At 43.2% G+C, this 18,997-nt stretch overlaps 1 protein-coding gene across 1 annotated transcript in view; it reads left to right on the top strand.

Annotated features, from left to right (window-relative positions):
- Positions 1-18,997, top strand: part of HisT (Histamine transporter) — a 213,956-nt gene that overhangs the window by 133,524 nt on the left and 61,435 nt on the right. Inside the window, exon 2 of the mRNA XM_067148470.2 lies at positions 5,222-5,446. Within this exon, the coding sequence (XP_067004571.1) occupies positions 5,222-5,446 (225 nt within the window). The remainder of the gene's footprint in view (positions 1-5,221; positions 5,447-18,997) is intronic.

The following is an 18,997-nucleotide window of genomic DNA, read 5'->3' as shown; positions in this document are numbered from 1 at the left end:
CTACTAGCATGTGTGTCGCTGAGGTCATAGAGTTAGTAAGAAAATGAGATGGCGTATGGTTTTTAGTGCCAGGAGTGTCCGAGGACAAGTTCGGCTCGCCAGATGCAGGTCTTTTTATTTGACGCCCGTATGCAACCTGTGCGTTGTGATGAGGATGAAATGATGATAAAGACGACACATAGGCCTACACCCAGCCCTAGCGCCAGCGGAATTAACAAATTATGATTAAAATTCCCGATCGTGCCGGGGATCAAACCCGGGACCCCTAGGACCAAAGGCCTGAACGCTAACCATTTAGCCATGGAGCCGGACATAGTGTTAGTAAATACAGTAATATACTAGAGGTAGCACCAGCGCCACCGTCTGTGAGAGAATCACTCAGCTGTTTCGCAAAAAGCTCCCACCACTGTACTCATCAGTGTAAGTAGAGAACTATTAAAACTGTGTGGATATTGATATGGCATAAAATTCTTACATGTCAACATTCTCAGATAATACAGTATAGTTGCAATGCTTCTGTTCAGTAGAAAGCCTAAAGCTTAAATACGGGTGAAATGCATGATAAAAGAGGATGTCGGTTGTGATTAAGTAACACAAAGTCAATTTACAGTTCATGTTATGTCTTCAAGCAGCGTACTTTAAGATTGGGGACATGTATATTTCTCTCTTTTGTGTAAATGTCCAGGACTTAATCATAATTCTATCCAACGAACGAAATCATTCTCTCTCGTACGAAGCGAATGAGCGAGTTCTTAGACCTACAAGTAATCATGAATATGCTTGTCCGTAGTGGTAGTGAAGTCTTACGAGTTGCAGTAGGTATTCATGAAAATGAAAACAGGAACGTTACTACCATCAGATGGTGTACCCCCCTCCATTAAGAAAGCCAGCTCCCAAAGATGTATGCAGCTCTCGGAACCTCTGTAAATACACGCATGCTCATATAAACAGAACACCTTGACATACTAGAGATAGGAAGTTCATATTCACAGGACATGTTCATCAGCATGTTCTGCAGAAACGATTAGCATTTCAATGACCTACGTTCAGCGTGTGTCCTGTTGCCTAGTAGGCACTGGGTCTTCCATGGGTAGTGATAACATGTTCCATGCATGTTGGCATCGACGCGTATAAGCCGCGACTGGCGTCCTGGGGAATAGCCATCTTTGGTGGTTGGCATTGGGTCACAGCGCCGCACCCGTCGTTTCACCATATCCCACACATTTTCGAATGGCGACAAGTCCGGTGATCGGGTGGGCCAGGACAACAATCTGACATCCTGTGACAACAAGAATGCGTGTGTTCGTCCAGCAACATGTGGTCGCGCATTGTCCTGCTGAAATATGGCGTATGGAGTGTGGTGCAGAAAGGGTATGGACACGGGTCGCAGGATGTCATTCACGTAGGTCAAACTGTTCACAGTGCCCTGGACACGCACCAACTGGTATTTTTGGTTGTACCCAAAAGAACCCCACACCATAAGACCTTGAGTTGGCGCTGTATGTAATGTGCGAATGCAGTCAATGTGATGCCTCTCTCCCTGTCTACGGCGAACCAAAATGCGGCCATCATTTTCAAACAAACAGAACCTGGATTCGTCCGAAAACACTATCTGATGCCATTCATGTCCCCAGTGACGCCGTTCCGTACACCATTGCAGTCTAACATGTTTATGCACATTAGTCAATGGTAGGCGAAGAAGTGGACGAAGCGCCGGTTACCCAGACCGTAATAAACGGCGACGGACTCTCACTCCTGATAGTGTACGATGTGTTACACTGTTTCACTATTGCGCCGGAGCCGAGGAGGACACAGATCTGTCCTGCAGTGCCATTCGGATAAGGTGTCAATCTCGCCGTGTTCTACGTCATTCTGTGAACCATTCTGTACACACCCGTTGCACTGACAACACACTTCGTCCCACACGAGCAGCAATTTCTCTGATGGATGCATCACGTTCCCTCATGCTAATAAAGCGCCCTCTTTCAAAGTCAGTCATTTGACGGTACGGTTCTCGCACACGTCTGCGAGGCATCCTGCACGTCTGCTCAAGTCACATTGATCCATTACCTTCGGTTTATAGCGACAACGAGAGCCACGGCACATTTTACCAGTCGGTGGTGATGCGCCGAGATATCGATGTGGATCTTGAACCTGAGGGCTGGCATGTTTCAAATGCTTATCAGTTATTCAGAACATACTTCTTTCTAGTCTTTCAAGGTGTTCTGGTTTTTATGAACATGGAGTATATGAGTGTGTCGATACTAGAGCAACATTTTTTCCATAAGCGGAAGAGAGGCTTTATTTTTTGTAACTTTTTAATTGTTGTTTTTTTTACAAGTCAGTTATTTATAGGCCTATCGTCGATGTCCCTCGAAATCGGGGTCTTACAAATTGAGATGTACGTCTACCAGTATTTTTTTTTTTTTTTTTTTTTTTGTGCGTTTTCGGGAACTTCACACTGATAGAGCATGGAGTAAAGCGTTTCGCGGAGTTGGAGGACGGATGCACACCTGGCACTTCCCGTATGCAGTACTAATTTAAATATGTCTGTTACACTTACTGCAATTGACTGGGCTTCACAGAGCAGAACCACCAACATAATTCAGCATGAGCCGCCACTGCATTAAAAATCGTAAGTTGAACACTCTTATTGATATACGCGTTCTATCCAAACACTAAAAGTGCCTTACATTTTTTCTATCCATGTACCGATTGTCGTGGAACATAAATCTATGTTAAAAAACATTCTCTCCTGCCAAGAGGCAGACCTCACAAACATCTCCAGTAAAGAAAGTCTAGATGCAAAATTTCAATCTTATGATGGCGGGTCCCTGTGAACATGACAACGGGTGAGGTTGAGCTCACTCGAGGATTTGGTACTTATGTAACCTCCTTGCTGGACCGGAAAGGAACAAGTGGCAAACGGAATAGCAGCAGTGTGAAGCACCATTGCCAATTCTCTGCTACCGATCATAACGGGTCGTAACTAGCGCAGTATTCGTAAATTATGTTAACAGCATTAAGGTCTGTAGTTAACTGAACAATGGGGCAAGCTTTGCTCTAAATTCTAGCACCTCCCCTATTAGGAGGAAAGTTCCTGCTTCCCCGTCCGTCCTAAACCAAGAACATCTGCACCAAATGTGCTATAGTCGAAGCTGAAATCGTTCAGTTTGAGATGTTTATGTTCCAGCCGGAGCGGAACGAGTGTTAGTAAGAACTATAGTACCAGTGAATGTAAGTTACATTTCTCCTCCCTGCACCGCGTGGCAGCACTACCCAGCGCTTTTATGCAAAGTCTATGTACACAGGTCAGGACACGAATGTTACTTATGGAGCGGCCATTTTGGGACTCAGTGTAGACGTTCCCTACAAGCATTTCCATGATGCATATGGGCGAGTTTCGGATTTTAAGAATGCATTTAAGAACATAAAAGCTGTTAAAATTAGTTTTATTTGTCTCGGGTTACATGTAATTAATAGTTTGCCTATAACCTGCGAATTGTGAAATAATGGTAAGATATCTATTTTGTCGTCTATAAGAACTTGGACTTCATATATTATGAACATTTTCAATGGAATTAAAAACAGACTAAATGACAAAATTAACATATTAACTTTTTCAGCCACTAGGCCTAATTCAGGGTACCTAACCAAGAACAAAGTAATATAACGATCAAAGAAGTGTGGACGTTTAAAATGAAATAATAATTACATATAGGTTAATGCCTAAAACAACATTTACAATACATATGATAGCCAGCAATTGAGGCAACATTCACAGTAACAGGAAAACGTGCAAATATTAGAAAACTGCGATACATTATAATATCGTGTCCGCCTCCGCAGCGTAATGGATAGTGTTACTAGCTTCTACCCTCGGCGTCCAAGCTCGATTCCCGGCCCTGTCAGAAATTTAAGAATGGCAGGAGGGCTGGTATGTTGTTGAAATAGTACTTACAGCTCACCTCCATTAGGACTGCACCACCTCGGGATGAGGACACGAGCTTACTGTTATATAGGCCTACATTTGATATATTGAAACACATTTTTAATTAGACCTGCAATTGTGTACGGTATGTTTTTAATGTTTTTCTAATGTACCTATAACCCTGTAAAATCAATCCGATACAAAGCGATATGATGGGCGTCTTTCTCTTTATCATTAAGATTTATGAGTAGACTTACAATTGTCTGAGTAATAATTACATTTTTCAATTAACATCATAAAGCCTTTATTTTACCAGTTCTATTTCCTATTCAAGGGGCTGCCTGGCCGAGGCGGTAAAGGCGTGCTCGGTTCGCCCGGAAGGACGTGGGTTCGAATCCCCGTCAGGAAGTCGTAAAATTTAAGAAATTTCCACTTCCGGAGGTGCATATGGCCCTGAGGTTCACTCATCCTACACTAAAAATGAGTATCAGGTTAATTCCTGGGGGCAAAGGCGGCCGGGCGTAAAACTAACCATTCTACCCCCATCACGTGCCGAGGTTAACAATGGTGGAAGCCTTTACCTTCCACTCCTCCAAGGGCATTCATGGCCTTCGAGACGCACAAGAAAAATTTCGGGGAGTTAAGAACGTCGAAGAGCAGCTTCCTTCCATCTGCTCTCTCAACTTCGAATTGACATTCTTCAAATTGATGTTGCCGGAAAAGATTATAATCAAGATATGACCAGTAAAAATAGTTTGACAGACAATTTTCTTCCTTCATTTTTTCTAGCAAAAGTTAAAACTTACTAACCCCACACATCTGTAAATGTTCTGTTGGCGTCCAGTTATCACGTCGGCAATTCTGCACTCATTTTGCCCTCCTATTCTTATCTGTCGGGAATCTAAATAATCTGGTTCCTTTAGATGCATGACTTTTTACAATTTGCAGCGACATAATAACCCATTATAACTTGAATTCCATTGCATTGGATAACACGCAGACGACAGCAAGTAGAGAGCTTTGGTCCCAAAATGGCCGCTGCCGCAAAGAATTCTGGGAGCGTGACCAGACCTGTGTATATGGACGTTGCTTTTGTGGCCTTTCAGTCATGTTCGCTACGGACACAAGCGCTTACTCTCTGCATTTTCGTGCATCTCACTGCTAATTACATGCCAATATCCTTCATCTTTAATTTACGGGCCTCATTTCAACCAGACAACCCAGTAATTAAATCAGTGCATGTCTGTGATCATATTTATCGTTGGATTATCGTTCACTGTGTTTTTGCAGGGTCTGCGGGTAACCACTACGCTAGGAGCTCTGGGGACCTGCGTGGGAGCGTGGATCAAAGTTCTGTCCGTGGCCCCAGATAGGTTCTGGGTCGGCTTCCTCGGACAGACCATAGTGGCCATATCCCAAGTCTGTATCTTGAGTGTGCCCGCCAGGTTGGCAGCAGTATGGTTTGGTCCTCATCAAGTGTCGTCGGCCTGCTCGATCGGCGTCTTCGGAAACCAGGTGAGTTCTTATGCTTGGTGTGAGTCCCAGGCTTACATACAGTTTTGAGGATTTTTTGTTCAGAACTAATGTTTTATAAATACCACTTAAATGTTTATACAATAACTTATTCTTCTTCTTTCGTTTCACCCTCTTTGGGATACGTTGAATCAATCATTTCTCTGCGTGTTGTTCTTTTCTTAGTACTTAGTATTTCTTCATTCTTTCTGATCTTCCTTTCCTCTCATCTTCCGAGATAATAGCTTGGGCTTTTAATGTAGATTTGTCTTGGAATCTTATATTTTCGTCTTCCGTTATTACTTTAGCTATTCGATCGAATAGTGAATTTTCTGTCATTTTTAATTCTACTAGGTCTTTTTCAGTGTTTTAAATTAAAACATCTTGTGCACGACCGTGACTTTCGATTCCAGACTTGTTAGCATGTTGTGAAGTATTACGTGTTACCAGCGCTGCTTTACGGTGTCGAAGGCTTCGTCAATGACCTGACTAAAGGCCTTCGAAATGTGGATGTATGACAGAGGATGGAGATCCTATGGGTAGACCACGTCATGAACGAGGAAATATTCAGTCTAGCCAGGAAATCATGTGAAGTTTTAACCCTCACTAAACGCAGGAAAGCAGCGTATTTTTGTCACATCTTCCGAAATGGCAAATACATACATACATACATACATACATACATACATACATACATACATACATACATACATACATACATACATACATACATACATACATACATACATACATACATCGACGACATTATAGGCCATTATGCCTTTCAGCGTTTAGCCTGCAAGCCTCTGTGAATTTACTTAACGTCACCACAATCCTCTATTTGCAACTAGTGCTGTCGCCTCATTTAGTTCTATACCTCTTATCTTTAAATCGTTAGGAACTGTGTCTAACCATCGTCGTCTTGGACTCCCTCTACTTCTATTACCCTCCATAACAGAGTCCATTGTAATCCTAGGTAACTATCCTCCTCCATTCGCCTCACATGACCTCACCACCGAAGACGGTTTATGCGTACAGCTTCATCCATGAAGTTCACTCCTAAATTGGCCTTTATCTCCTCATTCCGGGTACCCTCCTGCCATTGTTCCCACCTGTTTGTACCAGCAATCATTGTCGCTACTTTCATGTCTGTTACTTCTATCTTATGAATAAGATATCCTGAGTCCACCCAGCTTTCGCTCCCGTAAAGCAAAGTTGGTCTGAAAACAGACCGATGTAAAGATAGTTTCGTCCGGGACCTGGCTTCGTTGATCGCAACTGCGAGCTCACTGCATTAGCATTACTGCACCTTGATTCAATCTCACTATATTGCCATCCTGGGAGAACACACACCCTAAACACTTGAAATTGTCTTCCTGTTCCAGCTTTGTATCACCAATATGATATTCAATACTGTTGACTTTCTCACCTACTGACATCAACTTAGTCTTCGAAAGGCAAATACAGCCTGATTAAAAATATCACAGAACGCAAGATAGAAGGGAGACATGGACGTGGGCGAAGAAGGTTGACGTGGATGCAGAACCTCCGACAGTGGATGGCCATCGACAGTATGGCAACTGTGATACGAGAAACACAAAATAGAAAACTGCCAAGTAACCAAGCTTCTGTGGGGAGACAGCACCAGAAGCAGAAGAAGAAGAAGATCGGTTAGGGTCGCGCAGCTGTGAGCTTGCATTCGGACGATAGTGGGTTCGAACTCGCTGTCGGCGGCCCTGAAGATAGTTTTTCGTGGTTTCCCATTTTCACAACAGGCAATGGCTGTACTTTAATTAAGGCCACGGCCATTTCCTTCCCACTCCTTGTCATGTCCTATCCCATCGTCACCATAAGACCTGTGTGTGGGTACGACATAAAGCAAATTGAAAAAAGAAAAAGAGAGAAGTTAAACCATTGTACCCGTCGTTGATGGGTTAGCTTTTGTACAACTGCAGCAGTAATGCCATCTAGCGGATATGAATGGCAGCGAAGGAGATGGAGCCCACAAGTCAATCACTGTTTTATTATTGTTGATCCATGTTAGGGGCTTTGGGCATCGCATTTTGATTTCATCCGACATGGCAATATTACAGCATTCAAGTCCTAGTGAGTTATCAACCATGTTATGATTCATTTTGTTAATAATATTCATTATCTTTCGTACTAAAATGGGGAAGTCATGCACCCTGAAAAGACAAACACGACAACCACCACCACCACCACCACCACCACCACCACTATTTTCGTAACAGCTTAACCCTCGAACGTCCATTGGATTGGGGGAGGAGTAGGCCTATGCTCCTGGAACCCACTGCTCTGACATTTTAGATTTATCAAGCCTATCAAGCCTAACTGTGTAACTAATAATAATTTCGTGTGGCTATTTCTAGCCGAGTGCAGCCCTTGTAAGGCAGACCCTCCGACGAGGGTGGGCGGCATCTGCCATGTGTAGGTAACTGCGTGTTAATGTGGTGGAGGATAGTGTTATGTGGGGAGTGTGAGTTGCAGGGATGTTGGGGACAGAACAAACACCCAGTCCCCGGGCCACTGAAATTAACCAATGAAGGTTAAAATCCCCGACGCGGCCGGGAATCGAACCCGGGACCCTCTGAACAGAAGGCCAGTACGCTGACCATTCAGCCAACGAGTCAGACAACTGTGTAACTAATACTGTTATATGCTTTATGTATTTGTCAGACTTGTTTCTAATAAGAAAACACTAGTATTGTGTTAATAAATTTTATAAATTTGGAGGAAGACGTCCAAAATGCGCTGTGAGCTCGATCAGGGTAGTGCTGGATTAAAGAAAATGTCAGATTACTGTTCATTAATAAAGACGCATTTAAAGCGACAAAACAAAACATACGAAAAATCTGAAAGTATGTTTTGAAATAATTACGAATAAACTGGAAGTTTCTAATTTAATATTACTGCAACTACACTGGTCGCCATTTGTAACTTTACTGATTCTGTTGGCCTCACATTGGGCGTCATTTATGATATTAAACAACGGTACTAAACTGGAACTGTCCGCCTCTGTGGTGTAGTGGTTAGCGTGATTAGCTGCCACCCCCGGAGGCCCGGGTTCGATTCCCGGCTCTGCCACGAAATTTGAAAAGTGGTACGAGGGCTGGAACGGGGTCCACTCAGCCTCGGGAGGTCAACTGAGTAGAGGTGGGTTCGATTCCCACCTCAGCCATCCTGGAAGTGGTTTTCCGTGGTTTCCCACTTCTCCTCCAGGCGAATGACGGGATGGTACCTAACTTAAGGCCACGGCCGCTTCCTTCCCTCTTCCTTGCCTATCCCTTCCAATCTTCCCATCCCTCCACAAGGCCCCTGTTCAGCATAGCAGGTGAGGCCGCCTGGGCGAGGTACTGGTCATACTCCCCAGTTGTATCCCCCGACCAAGAGTCTGAAGCTCCAGGACACTGCCCTTGAGGCGGTAGAGGTGGGATCCCTCGCTAAGTCCGAGGGAAAAACCGAACCTGGAGGGTAAACAGATGATGATGATGATGACTAAACTGGAACTTATTTGAAGCTAGCAGAACTTGACCGTCGTTGACGAGTAATTGTTAAGCAGCAGCCTTATCACACTCTGGTGTGCAGTCTGAATTAGCGGGACCTACCGAGAACCAGCCAAATACCAGCCGAACAGTCCTCGGCCGTTGCTGCTCTGCAACGCGTGCTTTAATGCATGAAAGCCGAATTTCTTGGAGTACCATTACAGTTAAAAAGGAATTGCATATGGCGATTTTTGTACAGAACGATTTTAGGTCCACACGCTGGGATTTAATTGGCGATAGGTCTTACTTTTTCCCCATTCTTTTTGGTTGTAGCGGATAAAACATGCGCGACTTCAGTAAGTACCAACATATTAATGGTCGCCATTTAGAAAGGGTTAATTATTGACAATTTAGAATAAACTTGTATTTAAAATGAATAACTGAGGTATATCTATACCAATTTTAACCTCAATTGGTTCAGTAGTTCAGTTGTGATTGAGCGAGAAATGAAGATACACCAAATCATTTAAAACTGTTACGCGATTTTAAAAAAATATTTCGCTAATATACACTGATCAGCCAGAACATTATGAACACCTACCTAATAGCCGGTATGTCCACCTTTGGCATGGATAACAGCGGCGACGCGTCTTGGCATGGAAGCAGTGAGGCCTTGGTATGTTGCTGGAGAGCGTTGCCACCGCATCTGCACATACAAGTCACCTAACTCCCTAAAATTCTGGGAATGGGATGATGAGCTCTGACACCACGTTCAGTCACATCCCAGGTGTGTTCGATCGGGTCAATATCTGGAGAGTTGGGGGGACAGCACATCAATTGCAACTCGTCACTGTGTTCCTCCAACCACTCCATCACACTCCTGGCCTTGTGACATGGCGTATTATTTTGTCGAAAAATGCCACTGCCGTTGGGAAAATTGATCGCACTGAAGGGGTGTACGTGGTCTGCAACCAGTGTACGATACTTCTCGGCCGTCATGGTGCCTGGATCCACTGGATCCATGGATGCCCACGTGAATGTTCCCCAGATCATAATTGAGCCGCCACCATCCTGTCTCCGTCCCTCAGTACAGGTGTCAAGGAGCTGTTCCCCTGGAAGACGACGGATTCACACCCTCCCATCGGCATGATGAAGAAGGTATCGGAATTCATCAGACAATGCAACGCTCTGCCACTGCGCCAACGTCCAGTGACGATGGTCACGTGCCCATTTCAGTCGTAGTTGCCGATGTCGTGGTGTTAACATTTGCACATGCTTGGGTCGTCGGCTGCGGAGGTTCATCCTTAGGAGTGTTCGGTGCACTGCGTTTTCAGACACACTTGTACTCTGCCCAGCATTAAAGTCTGATGTCCGGCTCCATGGTTAAATGGTTAGCGTGCTGACCTTTGGTCACAGGGTTCCCGGGTTCGATTCCACGCAGGGTCGGAAATTTTAACCTTAATTGGTTAATTTCGTTGGCGCGGGAGCTGGGTGTATGTGCCGTCTTCATCAACATTTCATCCTCATCACGACGCGCAGGTCGCCTACGGGTGTCAAATCAAAAGACCTGCATCTGGGGAGCCGAAGTTGTCCTCGGACACTCCCGGCACTGAAAGCCATACGCCATTCTTTTAAAAATTAAAGTCTGATGTTGGTTCCGCCACAGTTTGCCACCTGTCCTGTTTGACCAGTGTGCCCAGCCTACGACGTCCGACACCTGTAATGTGCGGTGGCCGCCCAACCCCTTGACGTGTAGACGTTGTTTCACCTTGGTTTCGCCACTTTTTGAAGACACTCACCACAGCACTCCTCGAACACCCGACAAGTCATGAAGTTTCCGAAATGCTCGTGCCGAGCCTCCGAGCCATCACAAACTGCCCTCGGTCAAAACTTAGATAGATCGCGCGCCTTCCCCATTCTACCCACGGACAGCACGCTTACTGATACTACATGCACCGTGCGTGTGTCTGACGAGTCACTCCTCGTCAGGTGACGCTGCTATCACCTGGACGGGTTTATATCGATAGCAGGTAGGTGGTCATAATGTTCTGGCTGATCAGTGTATATTCAAGTCAATACGTTGAAATAAAACATGGCAGAATATACCCGGCATTTAGTATCACACCTCTTATAAGTAAATCATTTAAAACTGAGTCTAATCATGGTCACCTTGTCTCCCTCTACTTCTCTTACCCTCCAAGGCTCAGCCCATTATTCTTGCAGGTAACCTGTCCTTCTCCATTCGCCACACATGACCCCACTGCCAAAATCAGTTGATATGTACAGCTTTATCGACGGAGTTTATTCCTATCTCAGCTCTTCTCTCCTCATTTCCAGTGCCCTCCTGCCATTCTTCCCACCTGTTTGTACCAATATTTTTTTTGTTGCTATTTTTGCTTTACGTCGCACCGACACAGATAGGTCTTATGGCGACGATGGGACAGGGAAGGGCTAGGAGTGGGAAGGAAGCGGCCGTGGCCTTAATTAAGGTACAGCCCCAGCATTTGCCTGGTGTGAAAATGGGAAACCACGGAAAACCATTTTCAGGGCTGCCGACAGTGGGGTTCGAACCTACTATCTCCCGAATAGTACCAATAATTGTTCTCACTACTTTAATGTCTGTTACTTCTAACTTACGAAAAAGATATCCTGAGTCTACCAAGCGGCCGCTGCTCAGTCCAGAAGCCTGCAGATTACAGTACGATGTAACGCGTGATCAATGCGACGAATCCTCACGGCCAAAATTCTTGGCTTTCTAGACCGGGACCGCTATCTTACCATCAGATAACTCTTCAGTTGTTCTCATGTAGGCTAAGTGGACCTCGAACTAGCCCTCAGATTCAGATTTTTAAATCCCTGACCTGGCGTTGAGTCGCACTCTGGGCAACCGAATAAAGGCGCAGTCTCGCTACCCCTAAACCACGGGGCCAGAGTTGATGGACATGGCAGTAAACCTTTGATTGTTGTGCTGTTGATGAATCTTTTTTAAGGGACCAAGCATCCAGCGAGGTCATTGGCCCAGTACATATTTGAATTAACTGGGCTGAGTGGCTCAGACACAGTTATCGAGAGATTTATTCAGAAAGACGGTGAGGCACTGGTCTTCTGACCTCAACTTGGCAATTCGATCCTTGCTCAATCCGATGGTATTTGAAGGTACTCAAATACGTCAGCCTTGTGACGGTAAATTTAATGGCACGTAAAAGAACTCCTGATGGACAAAATTCCGGCTTCTCATCGTCTCCGACAACCGTAAAACTAGTTATAGGGACGTGAAGTCAATAACATTATTATTATTATTATTATTATTATTATTATTATTATTATTATTATTATTATTATTATTATTTGAATTATTGAAATCTCCGTTATGGTTAACTATTTAGAAAATGAAGTGTTCAAAATTAAATGTGAAGACTTTTTACAATTTGATTTTCGTCGCACCGACACTGATAGGTGTTATGTCGACGATGGGATAGGAAAGGGCTGGAAGTGGGAAGGAAGCGACAGTGGCTTTAATTACGGTACACCCCAGTCTTTGTCTGGTGTGAACATGGGAAACCACGGAAAACCATCTTCAGGGCTGCCGACAGTGGGATTCGAACCAAAATTTTGTTTGAAACACTTCTAAATATAAGCTGACCATTTTCAAAACATCAACAAGAAACCATTTCATAGTGCAATCAACCATTATCTAAGGTAACACAATTGTAAAATATATGCCGAATAGACCCCATCATAAAAGTTTTTACGTGGTACTCGAACAAACATACAGTACATACCTACAAGGTGTATCTAAATTCCCATTAAACTAAACACTTGGAGAGCTTTTAGAGGGGACCTAGTAGGAAACATTTTGAATAGGAACACATGTCCAGGAACAGGGGGACTAGGCGACTAGGCTAGTCCCCTGACATTTTAATTTAAGTATTTTGCAATAAACATACACGAGTAAAAAATCGTAGTTTATATTTCTCATTTTTCGCCCGCACAATAATACTTGGTACTATTGTACTTTGGCGCTATCCTTCTAGGACGCGGTGTGCGAGTAGCGTGTTTGCTTCTTACTCGGAGGCGCCGAATTCGATTACCGTCTAGGTCAGGGATTTTTACGTGGACCTGAGGTCTGGTTCGAGGTTCACTCAGCCTACGTAAATGAAATGAAATGAAATGGCGTATGGCTTTTAGTGCCGGGAGTGTCCGAGGACAAGTTAGGCTTGCCAGATGCAGGTCTTTTGATTTGACTCCCGTAGGCAACCTGCGCGCCGTGATGAGGATGAAATGATGATGAAGACGACACATACACCCAGCCCCCGTGCCAGGGGAATTAACCTATTAGGGTTAAAATTCCCGACCCTGACGGGAATCGAACCCGGGACCCGTGTGACCAAAGGCCGTCACGCTAACAATTTAGCCACGGAGCCGGACTCAGCCTACTTGATGTGCTGATCACACGACACCTCATAATCTGCAGGCCTTCGGGCTGAGCATTGGTCGCTTGGTAGGCCATAGCCCTTCGAGGCTTTTGCGCCCTGGGGTTTGGTTTATTTAAAAATAATAATAATGTTGATTGATTGATTGATTGAATACTACTACTACTACTACTACTACTACTACTACTACTACTACTACTAATAATAATAATAATAATAATAATAATAATAATAATAATAATAATAATAATAATAATGCCGGGCTGAGTGGCTCAGGCAGTTGAGGCGCTGGCCTTCTAACCCCAACTTGGTAAGTTCGATCCTGGCTCAGTCCGGTGGTATTTGAAGGTGCTCAAATACGTCAGCCTCGTGTCGATAAATTTACCGGCATGTAAAAGAACTCCTGCGGGACAAAATTTCGGCACCTCGGCGTCTCCGAAAACCGTAAAAGTAGTTAGTGGGACGTAAAGCAAATAACATAATAATAATAATAATAATAATAATAATAATAATAATAATAATAATAATAATAATAATACCGGGCGAGTTGGCCGTGCGCGTAGAGGCGCGCGGCTGTGAGCTTGCATCCGGGAGATAGTAGGTTCGAATCCCACTATCGGCAGCCCTGAAAATGGTTTTCCGTGGTTTCCCATTTTCACACCAGGCAAATGCTGGGGCTGTACCTTAATTAAGGCCACGGCCGCTTCCTTCCAACTCCTAGGCCTTTCCTATCCCATCGTCGCCATAAGACCTATCTGTGTCGGTGTGACGTAAAGCCCATAGCAAAAAAAAAATAATAATAATAATAATAATAATAATAATAATAATAATAATAATAATAATAATAATAATAGTTTTACGCCCATGTAACAGCTACTGCAGTTTTAGGAGACGCCGAGGTGCTGGAGTTTCGTTCCGGAGGAGTTCTATTACGAGCCAGTAAATCTAATGACACGAGGCTGGGTGCACGTTCAATACCACCAGACTGAGCCAGGATCGAACCCGTCCAGCTAATAGTACGTATACACCGCTCGCTATCTCAGTCGCAAATTTAAGATTACAATCGTTCTGAGTGAAGAGGTATGGAGCATTTCGAGTTGATTTCCATGGCTTCCGTATCCTAGAGGTTGAGGTAGAGGTAGTCGGATACTTGAATGGCGGAAACAAGTCCATTAATCACTCCATGTCGTAATATGTCGGCATGTAAAATATCTCTGGTGACACATTTGGTGTTTAGAAACTCAGCCGTAGATCGCCCAACAGAGATCCAGTTCACTCTGCCATCTGGAACAGTAAAACGGAACGTCGAAATTGACGCACAGCCAGCTTAGTTAGTCCCTCACATTAAAATGTCTGTACACTGTAGCTGAGGTCATTCGATTGTTCTTATTATTTCCCTTTAAACGCGATCTCTCAAAGCGGAAGCCTTTCCTAACAGCTACTGTGTTGTAAGTTATCCAATTACCGGACAGGATACCTATGACCACGTCCAGTGGGTGCTCGCCCGTCACCGACACTAGACAACAATTTGCATGAAGAGAGATCTACCGGCCGAGTTACCAGTGACGAGGATGTCCTGTCACGTGACTCAATCATCCAATCACCGTGACCCTCGGACGCTACTCATCCAATCTGTGCGACCCTCGCGATCCCTTTCGCTGCTACACTTTTGCAATAAAACATGTCTTCATTCATTGTGAGCATACTGTGTGTACCAATTAGGGCAGAATAACACCTTCTACGGGCCCCAGAGGGTACAGGGCGCCCATCATTTTTCCTAATTTATTATTATTGTTGTTGTCCGGGGATACCGTGGTGAGCAGAGGTGAAAGAAGGTGCGGGCATGAATGGGTGGATAGATAAAAACCGAAGGATTAATTTAAAACTTTAAAATTTGAGCTCTGTTTCTTTACACTTTGCTCAGCAAATAATAACATTCAGGCACAAGGTCTACTGTAGCTCGTGAACTTTTGTAACAATATTAGAAAATTCAGAATAGTCAACTAACAACCAATTAACAACCTGAGCTTGAAGCTCCCTAGTTACAATTTTTACATGAGCACTACTGCTCCTTTCAAACAACAGCCAAGGAGACGGACTTTCCCGACTTTTTACGTCAGTAGGACAAGCATCTTTGCTCTACACAATTGCTTCCTAGGAGACTATCCTCCAAAATTACATGTTCCAGGCCTATTAAGGCAGCTACCTACATTTAACAGAACCAAACAGTAAACACTGTCTTATATGCTCAACAGTCTGATTTACCTTAAAAGAAAATGAAATTGACTTTAACAGGGTAACAAGTGCCCATACTACGTGGCCTTTGGTAAAAACGAAAGGTTAAAGTTACTGGCCGAAAATCAAAAGGTAAGAAGGCGAACACTTGCACTCCTTGAAATTCACAAGAAAATACTAAAACCCTATGTGGGCTTAAGGCCCGACATTACAGAGGCTAAGCCTAAACTAAGGAGGTGACTAGATGGAGAGAAAGCTTACAAAATATGAGATAGATTTAAAGGTTACAAAACCATAGTCACCTCAATATCAAGTTGAGAGGGAATATAAGAGGGTATCTCACTCTTTGTTCCCTAAGTTCGGTTAAGTTCTTTAAACTTGTTTGAAATTTACATTTGAGAAAATAAAATTTGCATTACTAAAAATTTGAAACTTTCCCCTCGAACTATCTTTCTGAGACTATTATATGTTTACAAACGGTCTGCCATTACCTTGAGGTGATGGGCCTTCCGGAGATGGACGAGGCAGCCCCCACCTTCTCTATGAGCACACTCTGAACGTCTAGACTGGACCGATCACTAACACAACTTGGTCCGAAATCTCCCAGCTTTTATAGCGGTGAGGAAAGTTCCACATTTCTCTGGATCGAAACCCTGACACGACCCCAATTTTCATTGGACAATCAAATAAATATCAAAAACAGTGCTTGGTTACTTAAATAAAAGTACAAATTTTTTTATTGGTTAACATATTAAGTTGGCGGGAAGAGATAGAAGTATTGATAACTTTAGAATACCAAAAAACAATCAATAAACAATTCGGTTTAGGAAACCTTGACACACAAAATGACTTCAAAAATCAAATGTTCATTCTCGCACCTGAGGGTGCATCTAAGTGATGTAGAGGTATTGGTAGAAAAATATTCAAACTATTTCCGAATTGAGTTTCAGATTTTCTGTTATAGATGGCCTTCTACAAGGCGCTAGTTTTAAATGCACGGGGCAGGTGTACCTCCGGTACAATTATTATTATTATTATTATTATTATTATTATTATTATTATTATTATTATTATTATTATTATTATTATTATTATTATTATTATTATTATTATTATTATTATTATTATTATTACGGAGGTGTCCGTGGATCACAGAGGATTAGGAAACGCCTGGGTTTGTGGTTGGACAAAGAATTATTAGAGCAACATTTAGTATAACAAATTTGGAACTTCATTTCTTTCTCTTTTTTTTTCTTCTTTGATGGATAGAAAATCTGAATGAATAACAGACAATAGAACACGTTATTAATGAGCTTGTCAACTCTAACAATATCAGGGACTTAGAAGTAGGAATTTTAAGATAGTTTAACAAGTAGTTAGTTTACATGGGGAGAAGCATTATTGCTCCGGACAAGTAAATTAGTTTTTACAAGATCAGGATTTGCTCTGATTATTTACACTACATAGGAGTCTGCGCTCCAAATATACCATAGCCTAGCCTCGCAGAGGCATCAGTTTCTTATGGCGCACTACAATTCCACCTGATAACCTATCGGTTGGCCTCACATTAAAGTGTTCATACACAGTTCCCCCGATGTGGGCTTATTCCCGAAGGGAACTAATACAAGAATATTTACACTCTGAAATAAATAAATAGGGGCATAATTGCCCATACTACGTGGCCTTAATCGTAAAAAGAACAGGTTGCGCTTAACCGGCCATAAACAAAAGGCAAGGAGGTGAAACACCAGCACTCCTTATAGAAATTGTTAAAACCCTAAGTGGGCTTACGGCCCGATGATACAGAGGCTAATCCTATACTATATGGTCTGACTAAAGGAGGAACCCTTAAGGCCGAGACAAGATTTGCGAAGTTTTGAAGTTTTAAAACTTGAGCCACTCAATGCAAGGTTGAATGGTAAACAACAGAGGGTAATCACTCTTTGTTCCCTTGCATTACATATTTTCCAGTAGGGAATAAAACAGAGTCCTCAAACTTGCCGAAAATTATACACTGAAAACAACCACTTTACAAAATGGCATTAAAAGGAAAGAAATTGGAACCTTTCCCTCAAACTACTCGCAGTAGCTATCACATGTCCAGGTAAATTCTGCCATTACCTTGTGCTGCTGGATCTTCCTCACGCAGGCCTCGCCCCTGCCTCCCTTAGGTCAAGTCGCACTTACAATCACTGGAGCAATTCAGACAAGACGGCCCTAAAGTGCTCTGCTTTTATAGTTCCATAAGGGGAAGCTCCCAGAACTCTTTCCTGTTAAACTGGATTCCTGTACACACGCCCGGTTTTAATTGGCTAGAGAACACATTTCCAAGTATCTGATACGTAGATTACAATCGAGGAGGAACCGGCTGAAGTGTTGACAACTTTGGTACATTAAAAACACCATTACTCAGAACCAGGTTTACCAAATTCAAAGTAAACATTATTCTATCAAGTAGTTACAAATCGATGGTCTAGCCATCTAACGGTAGACGACGAAATCTTTGGAAGTTTGCCAGTTCAGGTCCGTTGGCACAGATGGCCTTAGAGAAGTCGCGCAGTTTAAATAGATGGGGAAGGTGTGCCCCCGGTACAGTTATTATTATTATTATTATTATTATTATTATTATTATTATTATTATTATTATTATTATTATTATTATTATTATTATTGTTGTTGTTGTTACCGTGTTTTAGTGGATCAGCAGAGGTGAAAGAAGGTGCGGGTTGGAATAGGTCTCAACTACAGAAGTTCGAAAGAGGAATTAAAATTTCAAAACTTAACAATGATAACATAGAATTTTGAGCGTACAACAAATAACAACAGTTAAATCAGGTAAACAGCAGTTTTACAATACTGGGCTACAAGCCCCAAAGTCTGAGCTCCCAGCTCACACCCACAATTCAACAAAGGGCAGAAAACTCCTTCAGTACCTGGAGCTCTTGCTCCCGCTTAACAATGTCAGGCCTCCTAGAGGCACTTTCCAAAATACCAGAAAGAGCTGACCTGCTCTCGTTCTTTTGACCAGCCTTATCAAAGGCCACAACAACCCTTACTCCTAACTGCCCTCAAGGCGCACATACAGTGAAACAGGGGTATCTAATACCCAACCTACAGGGCCTTTGCATCAAAATAAAAAAACAAACATCAGGATGAGTTACTGGCCCAAAGTACAGAAGGAACTGGAGGCGTGAACTTGCACTCCAAAATACACCTCTAAAACCTAAGTGGCTCTAGGCCAGTACGCAGGGGCTAATCCCAAGCTAGGGAGGTGACCCGTATGAGAACTTTAATACATAAAGGAAAAGAAGAAACGGTTATGAAAGCGTAGTCACTTCAGTTTCAAAATGAAGGGGAATTCGAGAGGGTAAAGCACTCTCTAT

This window comes from Anabrus simplex, chromosome 5, assembly GCF_040414725.1.
Source record: "Anabrus simplex isolate iqAnaSimp1 chromosome 5, ASM4041472v1, whole genome shotgun sequence".
Classification (NCBI taxonomy): Eukaryota; Metazoa; Arthropoda; class Insecta; order Orthoptera; family Tettigoniidae; genus Anabrus; species Anabrus simplex.
This window is presented reverse-complemented; position numbering and strand designations above follow the sequence as displayed.